General features: G+C 48.6%; 2 protein-coding genes across 2 annotated transcripts in view; both read right to left on the reverse strand.

Annotated features, from left to right (window-relative positions):
• Nucleotides 1-6,094, reverse strand: part of Clc-a (chloride channel protein 2) — a 30,465-nt gene extending 24,371 nt beyond the window's left edge. Inside the window, exon 1 of the mRNA XM_076823943.1 lies at nucleotides 4,980-6,094. Coding sequence (XP_076680058.1) covers nucleotides 4,980-5,039 — 60 coding nt within the window. The 5' untranslated portion in view covers nucleotides 5,040-6,094. The remainder of the gene's footprint in view (nucleotides 1-4,979) is intronic.
• Nucleotides 6,095-7,979: 1,885 nt separating this feature from the next.
• Nucleotides 7,980-9,355, reverse strand: Syb (Vesicle-associated membrane protein synaptobrevin). The gene is made up of 3 exons (XM_076823977.1): nucleotides 9,140-9,355; nucleotides 8,463-8,782; nucleotides 7,980-8,387 (listed from the first exon to the last, which is right to left on the reverse strand). The coding sequence occupies exons 2-3, from the start codon at nucleotides 8,776-8,778 to the stop codon at nucleotides 8,335-8,337; spliced, it is 369 nt and encodes a 122-aa protein (XP_076680092.1). The 5' UTR covers nucleotides 8,779-8,782; nucleotides 9,140-9,355; the 3' UTR covers nucleotides 7,980-8,334.
• Between the last annotated feature and the right edge of the window lie 1,126 nt (nucleotides 9,356-10,481).

Consider the following 10,481-nt stretch of genomic DNA (forward strand, 5'->3'; position numbering starts at 1 on the left):
AATTGTACCTATAATGTAAGAGTAAATGAATGTAATATTAAGTTATGGGATCCCTGCTGTGTTTAGGGTAGAGTGGGGCTAAAAGTCTGTTTTTTATATTAAAATTTTTTTATAAAAAGAATTTTTGTATTTCTTTTTTTACCTAACTAATTTTTGTCATTTCAAGCAGGCTTCTGCATAACTCGACCCAATTCAGGGGAGCTGTTACAGCGACACATGCTCGAGACAAGGAGGAACAGTGATTTTGAATGGACCTACGCTTCCTATTTGACTCCGTTATTGTCACCTCCTCGGCGGGGAATTTTGGTGCCTCTTAGGATCAAAGGGAAAGTTCCAGTTGGAATAGACGAGGTCCGAGAATCTTAGCGATTTAAAGATCTAAAGATAATTTTTAAAACTCTGACGATTTTAGTCACTTTTACGTGCACGCAGGGGTTCCGCGTTACTTTTTATAAGTATTCCCGTGTGGGATGTCCTCAGCTTTTGAATTTGAAGCGAAATTTTGAGGAAGGAGAGAGGTTGAGGATTTTGCCGACCCAATTACGAGAGATAAAAGGGTAAAACTAGTTTGTTGTTGTTACGTACATACGCCGGTATGTATACCTATGTTTATATATAACGACCTCGCATATATAACCGTAACGCAAATATTGACGGTTGACTGTAACGGGAGCGCAGGTGATACATCGAGTTGCGATGAATTCGCACGAGCGAATTCACGATCGCTCTCCCTCTTCCCTGTCTACTTTGTCTAGTTTCCGATACAGACTAGTTTATTAATCGAACACAGCTGTAAAGAATTCAGCTGAACCGAAATTCCAGTGCACGCGATACGATGTGACACTAAATGCCGCGGATATACCTACAGTAGAATAAATAAATAATTAAAGCTCCTAAACGAACGTCTGATCTTCGCGCATATATTTTCTCATTCCCGAATCTGAGCGAATTCCACCAATTTTCAAAGCAGGAGAATTTTCTCCATAGAGAGTGGCGTGACTGGTGAAAGAATGTCCGAGGTGCCGATCAATTTTCGGGGCCAAGTGGAACGAACGAAATTTACGACTTACGGCCGCTGCTAATGAATTTATGGCATTCGCTTCGGCAGTGTTCGCCTCAGGTCGTTCACGGGACTTTATTATTGGAGTTCCATTCCGTTCCATTGCCGTTCGACGCGATAAAAGATTGATTTATAACAGATCAAACAGATCGGCCGCGCGAATAAACGAATTATCCAATTAAGGGGAAGGGGCGAGGCGCGGGTAATCAATACGCGTTATCTCGCCTTCGAGACGAATTAGAAATCGGCTAATCGTAGCGATAACTCGTTTAGAGCGCGCTTGAATCGACGCCGCGAATTCCGCTCGCATATTTATGCCTATTATGCAATTGCATCGCGGTGATCGAATTCAACGCGACCTCGAGTTTACATCGCCACCTTTCCTCCCGTCAAGAATTCAGGAATTCGAAGATCGAAGAAGAAGCAATAGACTTCGAAGAACATTCCCTCTAATCGAAAGCAACAGAGAATTCTACGCAATGTTTGACGTCGCAGTGCTCTTCTGCTTATCAGCCAAGGATCTCGGGGCAGAGCAAACAGCGCGGACAGCGGAGCTGTAGACGGTTTCGGGTGAAGGCGAGAGATTGCAGCGAAACAAATAGCATAATCTGCGAGAAGCGAGCCGATTATTCGACCAGCGGAGGGACTCGGTTCGCTAGGCGAATCCAAGACCAGCGTCTCCGATCGGAAAAGCGCTGCTCGCGATTACGTCATTAATATTCGATCGAGTTACCTAACGAGAGATAGACGCTCTCGGGAGAGAAACAAAAAAAGAATACTGCGTTGTTCTCGGCGTACAATTGGAAACCGGCAGATCCGCGGTGCATCGAGCGCGAAAAGACCGATCAGCCGGAACCTCGAGCGCGTGCAGACGAGCGAGGAATGTTAATCGACGTTAATGAGATGACACATCGTTAACGCGCGACCGTTGCATGGCTTTCGTTTCGAGAAGAATGGAAAAACAAGAGCAGAGATTGTGTCAACCGATTCGTCGCGGATTCATCTCCGGACACTTCGTTTCTGGTGCTTGGAAGGAGCAACCTACTTTCAAGATTCAAGACGAAACAATACTCCCGCAGAATGGAGTGGAATCGGATGATCCAGGGCTACGGTCAGTCCATAGGAGGCGCGGCACGTGCATAGACGCTGGAAACGTCGTAGTAGTAAGTTGTGAATGGGTGGAGTACGGGGGAGCGTACCACATTAGCGGTGAATGAAACGTGCGGCGTGGGAAAACGGTCTTGGTACCCCATCGCAGGATTTCTGCGCCCAGCGCGCTTACAAGGGAAGTTAGGCAACCCGGAGATTCAGAAAAATAGGCAACTCTGTGTGGAAATAGAGTAGTTTATGTGTAAGATAAATCAGAAAAATTCAGAAGTTTTTCTTTCGTGGAATACTTCCAGAACGCTGAGAGATATCGAAAAGAAGTTTCAACGAAAGATGCATCTATTTTTATATCTGCAAAGCTGCGTAAAAATGATTATTGAGAAATCTACACTTTTACGCAGTTTTGTGGATATAAAAAAAAGTGCAACTTTTGTTTAAACTTCTTTTCGATATCTCTCACCGTTCTGGAAATATTCCACGAAAAAGAAAATTCTGAATTTTTTAAGAGGTGTGATTTCACCCCCCAAAATCGCACCATGGCACCGACAAAAAATAGGTTTGCTCTATCTTCACGCGAAGTTGCATGTTTTTCTGAATCTCCGAGTTGCGTAACTTTCCTTATTAGAGAAAGAGCATATATTGGAGGTCCTGAAATTGAAGATACCGATGTCGAGGACCGGAAGAAAATGGGTAGCGATCGAACGACGCGAAGAATCCCCCGGATCGATAGGGTGAGAAGCCTAGCTACCGTCTGCGTGTCGACAGGAGACGGAGAGGAAGAAAAAAGCAGGTGGAGGATGCAATTTACCAGTTTTGTTTCTCCTCTGCGTCTGCCAATAACTGTTACACGCCGGGGAGACGTTTTTGCCTAGCCTTTCGGAGTCTCGCGGCGCACAGCGATCGGAGAACGCTATCCGCTTAATTCAGCCGTCCCGAATTGCCATTCGCACAGAAAAGCTCAGCGCGCATCGGTGGCATTTTTTCGGGGCCAGCTGACTGCCGGTTCAATCTCCGATCAGTTTAATGAATCGATCGGGAAAGAATGGATAATCAGAGGAGCCTCTTGCAACGTCTGTTTTCGCAAATAGAAGAGACGAAACGATTAAGCGTCGGGGGAAAATGGCAAGCTGCCGCGGAATTTCGCGCGGGGCGTTTCGAAAGTGACGCTGTCCACTCTCGAGGACGCATTGTCTTCGGGTTCGCTATATACCATCGTCTGAAGATCGCCGACCAGTTGGCAGACGCGGCAGCAATTTCGCCGTTGCAAAATCACGGCTCGAGGCGAGGGTGGTGGCGAAGATCGTGGCTGTTAGTCACCCGGGCCACGATCTTCCCCGAGCTTTGTTCAGATAGATTTCGAAATCCCGAGGAAACGTCCCGTAATACACCGCAACGCGAGGAACCTCGCCGATACGGTCGGCTCGCAAACATTGGCGCGTCGAAGAAATTCCTCAGAGCTAAGATCCTCGATCTAACTAACTTATCCGCTGACACGTTTCCCTATCTCCAGAAAATCCTCGTTTCGCCGCGAGTGGCAAGAATCACGGCAGCGGGCACGACAGTTCGCGAGGCTCAAGTGTTCCATCGGCCGCGAGCAAACACGCGGATCCACCGATAAGATAGATAACCGAACGGTGGAAAACCACCTGCTCGCGGTTAGAGCCTTTTCCTCTGTGGCTCGATAGCTCGATTCGCCTGGTGAATTGCCGCGGCCGCGAGTACGCCGAGTGATTCATGCCGGCTGCTTGAAAATACGCGTGCAAATAGGCGCGGCGCGCTCGCGATGGAGCCGCGAATGCTCGATCAGCTGACGATCGGCTGGCGCCGAGGAAAGTGCACGGACGGCCACGAAAATGCACGCGTGAAAGTGGAGGAGCACGTGGCCGCGGCCGGCGCGGACGTATGGATCGCACCGCAAGCGAACTATTCGCGGCAAGCTCCGCGCACTGGCCAAGAATAAACATGAAAATAGGCTTGCAACCCTTACGTCGCGTCGCTTTTACCGCTTTGATCGCTGCGCCGTAAACCTGGCCGCGTCGATTCGATCGATGCAAACGATTTCGCTATACACCGTTTGATATTCGGAGGATCGGAGGGAATTATTGGGATTTGCTAGTCGACCCGGACCTGTCAACATTCCAAGTCAACGCTGGAAGCCTACCGCAACGCGCCCTCTGAAATATATTATTAGGTCGAGAGGAAACGTTTGCAGCAACAGAGCTGACGCTGATTGTTATGATTTTCTATCCCAACGCGAGGCTGAATAACGAGGAATTACATCCTGTCGGGCGACGCTTGGATATTATATTAGAGGTTTACTACACTCTGTATCTTATCGAAGATGATATTCGATGTGAAACAGTGACCCTGGTTATCAGAATTCTTGGGATCTAATGTAAAACCGAGTAACGAGAAAATGGCACTGGGCTAACAAGCGTCTGCCACCCTTTCCGCGAAGTCGCATCAGATATTTTCATTTAAAAGAGTTCAGGCAATTTTAGAATTGTTTTAAACTTTAGCAAGCCCCTGTGTGTAAAGATCACCCTTCACTTTCGGTGTTGGGGAAAGTACGTAGACATTTTATGTTAGGATGGAAATCTATGCTATCATTGTCGATGAAAAAATAAAAAGTTACAGGCTAACATTTTGCTATCTTTTTCAATTTCGTTCGGCTTCCACCCCCGCTGGAACCCTACAGTCTCTTGCATCGTGTCCTCCCGTATCAAGTACACAGTTCGTGTAATTTTCATTTCCCACCACCGCGGTGGCAACATCCAACGAAAAGAAGATGGTAAGAGAAAAGAGGACTCACCAAAGTGTTCTGATACCCCAGGCCGTAGTCCTGGCTGTTTTCGCTGCTGGACGCTGCCATGTTGAATCCTCGGTTCGTCGCAGACGGGTCAGAATTTATCGAAAATTCGCTGGCCGGGGAGACCAAAGTCTGCCGAAATGTGTCGGAGTGTTCGCAAGTGTGTCGAGGGATAAAGAGAGAGAGAGAAAGGGGGAAGTTGCTTCCCTCGCTCGATGGTTATCGGTGGTTAAACGAGACGGCTGTTTCTTCCTCTTCCTCTCTTGTCCCGGGATCTTATCGACGACGATCCCCGGCTAGGACGCATCTATCGTCCCCCACGGTCGGCGAAGCTCGCTTCTTTTCCTAGCGCTCTCAGCTCGCCAGCTGGAGAGCACGCGAGTAGATCCTCTTGCACATGCACGAAACCGAACGACGGCCACGCTCGACTCTGTGCTCCGGCTCGTTTCCCAATATTCATAAAGCACAGATAAGGAGTTTACGGTAGGCGCGCGTGGGAAGACCACCCAAGTAAACGATCGCATCGACGGGGAGATCCTCTCGCGGTTTCGTCACCGAACCGACCGATCGGCACGCCTCGCGGAAAAGCTATCCGCGCTCCCTCCCCGTGACCGCTACCCAGCGACCGTCCTCTTCTGTTCCCCCGCGGAAGCACGCTCACCAACAGTGTGCTCCTTCGCGAGTCCTTCGAGAAGGCCGGTGACGAACTAACGTCGGCCGACCGGCTGTATGTCGGGCGAACGCGACGCAAAGGAAAACAAACCCCACCACCGAGGCCCGCTCGAAAATTGTCCCAATGAACGCTGCCTCGTGCCACTTTCCCGGGAAATCGCGCAAACCGCGCTCCCTCGTAAACAATCCCCTCCCGCGACGCGAGATCCAGCCAAACAAACACGACCCTCGAACCCCGCCGAGGGTGATAGAAGGAGGCGCGGGTCGAGACCGACACAAGAAATCGCGCACGTTTCGGTTTTACGATCGTTCCGAAAACTTTCACTTGTTCTTTCGCACTAAACGATCGGATACAGACTAGCGATCGTTGGACGGTGGAATGGTGGCGGAGGGTACAGCGGTCGAGACACTTCTGTGGGTGACTTCGTGGGCCCCCTTGGAGACGCGCCTCAACGAGCGACTGTCCGGTTGGACGGTCGTCAGCCGACTGATAGGTGTATGAATGAAGCGGCCGAGATTTCTGCCTCGGTTTACAGGAAAATCGGGACCCTGGCCCGCGCGACTCGGGCGTACGTTTTCGTAGCGCGCGAGGAACGCTACTTCCCGTGGCGTAAATCGAGAAGATCGTAAAACGATTTCGTTCGACGATAAACATCGGGCCCAGATAATTGGTAATCTCTGCTGTGTTCGACGAGCCAGACAGCCGAGGTGTTGCGCGCCGATTTCGACGGTAAATCCTTGGCAAGCGCGTTTAGTTAACTCATCGCGTTAGAGCGGAGATACGTTTGTCTCCTCTTCGCGCGCGATTCAAGTTTTCGAGTGTCTTTGACGCGCAGAATTTGGCACCTAGCGATAAGGGAAGCTCGAGGAGGTTTCGGTGTCCGAGGGGCTTTGTGACCCCATTTCGGAAGATTGCAGGGGCATACTGTATCTTATTGTTAAACGCCTTTGTACTTTGGAGTCTGGAAGACCGGGGAAACAAGGAACAAGGCTGAAAGAACCTGGCAAAGTCACGCGTACTGTAAATTATCTAATACAAAGGAGCAGAGAACTCACAGCCACTAAACGCTACTTAAAAGAAACACGTACCTACTGCCTCATTGAAATCTGTGCGCGCAACACTTGGCGCGATAATTCTGCCATACCGATTTCCACCGATACACGCTCGATTACGAATTGCAAGCGTAATTATGTAATTTACGTCGGCCCAGAATTGTTCAACGGCTCCCGGCCGTTGGTTCGTTAAATATTTTCTGGCATCGCGGAAATCGTCGTTTATCGCAAGGGCTAACGTAACGGAAGCGTAAGTCAGGCACCGATTACTCGTTTATTGTTTCGTGGAAACTCTTCGCGCTCCTATCTAAGGCACACACAGACTATCGTCTATCAGAGTCGATTAAACTCGGGTAAGAACAGCGTGGATAACACGGGATCATTCATATCGCTCGCTCGTCCCGTTAAAACATCCTCCGATCGCGACCTTGACCATCGACAGCTCACGCGCTACCTCTCCCTTTGCTTCTAGCCTTTCAACGTACCATGCTCAGGGACCACTCGAACGGAAGACGCGGACCACTAATTGGCTATCGAGCCACGCACTAATTTCGTATCGGTCGTGACATTTCGACTGGGCCCTGCGATCGAGCCCCTCGAACTTGGATCGCGAACAAATCGCGAGGCGATTTGCTCACTGCCCGGTCACGCTCGCTTCGCGCATCTTTGCGACGAAGCCGCGTAAACACGATTCGTTCCGATCGCTCCTCGTTACGAATGACGTACGGGCGAAGGTTTTCAAGGGGAGGACGATTAGATCGAGCAGCGAACTTTCTAAGGCGCCGAATGGGTGCCAATCGAACGGTTTTAAGGAATCGAGGTTTCACCGAATTCGACGAACCACTGTGTGTCACTTCGCGCCGAGGAGCATGACGGTATTCGCGTCGGTGTATGAATATTTATGGCCACGAACGTACTAGGAGAGGTAATCGAAATGGACTTCGGAACTCAACAAAGGCATCGCTTCGATCTAGTTTTACGATCCTCTTTATACTCTTCGATCGTGACACTTTGGATACAACTGCCTTGTGCCGGTGCACTGGTTACGATCCAATCAGGAGGTGGAATAGAGCCGAGTTAGACGGTGGTTTAGGGAATACACAGACCAAGAGGATTAAAATCCAAGGGTTTTTGTACTCCAACTTTTATTAAGCTAGGAGATGAAGCCAATGGAGCTCTGGCATTGGGTGTTTAATCGGGAAGAGAAGAATTTGTATAACGGTTTGCGAAGGAGGAACGACGCTGAATAGGAGCCTGAATCACTTGAAGGCCGGTGGGAAAAGTATAAACGTTATATTATATATTATATATCATCCATAAATGTACAATAAGCATAGAGATAAACGTCGTGAAAATTGTATATTGTCCGTTTGTAGTTTTACAAAAAAGGCCACCCGTATTAATACTGCAGTTAGTTTAACAGTTGTGCGCTCGAATACGATTAAGTCTCAAAAATATGCGTTTGCTATTGGTATCGCGGTTTTGCCTGGACAGAACTGCAGATCGCGACGATTGACAATCGCGTTTTAACATTTTATGCCGGAACACTTACGTCGTCGAAGGGTCCCCTCGCTCTAAGACACAGAATGAACAACCCAACCACATTGTATTCCCCTCGATACAACGCTAACAGTTATTGATTGTCAGCGGGCTTATCGGAACTCGACGATTCCGGTAGAAGCGAAGCTATCGCAAAAGAAATATGTACGTTTCAAGGTATAATTCGATCTACGTCTACAACTGCTTATTTGCGTCACTCACCGATGATGATGATCAGGATGATCACGCAGATGATGCCGATGATGATCATCATCTTCAGGTTCTTCCACCAGTACTTCCTTTTCAACTTGCCTGCCTGCTGCTCGAACTGAGTCGCGCCCTGCTGCAACGCGTCCGCACGGTTCTCCAGCTCCGACAGCTTTTGGTCTCGCTCCAACACCTTCTCCACGTTTACTTTCATTATCCCCACGACCTCGTCAACGGTCGCCTGGGTTTGCTGCAGCTTTTTGTTGGACGCTGTCTGTTGCGGGGTCTGATTGCCCATATCTCCGTCTTTGGAATTACCGCTACCTTCCATGTTCCTGCGAGCATAGAAACGGCGTGAAATCAGTAGACATCTTGAGTGGGGCACCGCTTGCCGTAAACCATGACTATATATGTATATACTGGCGTTATTGTACACACCCATAACCTCAAAATTTACGAGAAACTTTCGCGACCGGGATTAAACGAGTTAAACGCGATGTGAAATCGTGGCACGGTTCGTGGCACCCGGCAAATGCGATATAAATATTCAATTGTTAATAACAGGAAGGAAATGCAACACGGTGCCCGAAAATATGTAATAGTTTTGGTTACCGTGGCACGATAATAGCCCGTCGCAAATATTCATTTGCTGTACCGACGGTTTTGCCAGAGGAGATTATTGTTGTACTCACTTTGGAGTAAAAGATGCGCAGAAGATTCGAGAAGGAATGGAAAATTAGGTATAAATAATGACAGGTATCTTCCGCTTTCCTTAGATGACGAACACACTTCAACAACAGTGTCTGACACAAGATAAAGATGGCGATACCAGTGACGTCATGTTTATAGCGAATAATTTTTGACAAACATGTTAACGAGAGCCGAGGATTCCCTCTAATCTAATCTCCGATACGGGAATCATTGGATTCGAGATATAAACATCTGTCTGCAATGGCTATTGCGACGTAAATTATTAACACGAGAAGCCACGCTTCGAAACTTTCAAATAGCACAGGTGCTGCCATCTCGAGGCTCTGTAATTAGTCTCAGGCATGCACGTTCTTTGCTGGATCAACTTGTCATTCAAATTAATTCATACGTGAATTAATTTCGTAATGTAAATGCTTGTGAAAGGTCGTCGGTATAGTTGAGGCTGAAATTACTATTGACGAAGGCACTTTAAGTATCGCTTCGTGCCAAGTATCTGATACAACTCACTTCCACGTGACCCTTTACACTTTAATTAAGAATCCCATGCCTTCACCAATTTTATACAACCCGCATCCTTGGGGGATGAAAAATTCTTCAAATTAAGCATTACTTCGTCGCGCAATTACACCTTGGAAATTAAACCACGAATTGCAAACAGAACACGCTTCTAGCCAACAGTAGAATCTGCCCGTAATAGTCAGACTGCGGACCCAGCGTCTCCCAAGCGACCCCTCCATCAGATCTCGAAATAAAATCCCTGTGAAATTCGAGCCAAAGATTTCGCAATAAGAACTCACCGAACGAAGCCGCCATTCTACACTCGTCTCCACCGACTTTCCACAACATTTCCGCGACTAAGAGCGAAATTCACCTCGACACCCTGGTCCCACGGCAAAAATCGCAACAGGGACATAAATAAAACATCTTGCGGATGCTCGTGCGCGTACTCTCATCGCGTCGCCAGGACCGTGCTACTCATCTGGCATGGCGAAAGAACCAATAAAAATTCCTAAAACTTTGTACCCTAACTGACATCCCGATCGAAACGATCTATCCGATGGAATTACCATCCACGGCAACTTTCCTGTTATTTGCAAGCTGGGTAACAGAAGCGGGAGCTGGGAGCTCGATGGAAAGACAGAAATCGGCGCGGTCGTTGGCCTATTTCCGTGGAAGCAAGCGCAGGGTGCTCGGTGTCGCTGGCAGCAGCCCTGGCGACCACATTCAGGGTGTGTTTGCGCATGAGGGTTGCGGCTGGCTGCCGTTTATTGACTGAGGACTCCCGTGCATGCGCGCGACTCGCCCCGCGGGACGGTGGGTCGA

The sequence above is a fragment of the Andrena cerasifolii genome, chromosome 12, assembly GCF_050908995.1.
Source record: "Andrena cerasifolii isolate SP2316 chromosome 12, iyAndCera1_principal, whole genome shotgun sequence".
Taxonomy (NCBI): Eukaryota; Metazoa; Arthropoda; class Insecta; order Hymenoptera; family Andrenidae; genus Andrena; species Andrena cerasifolii.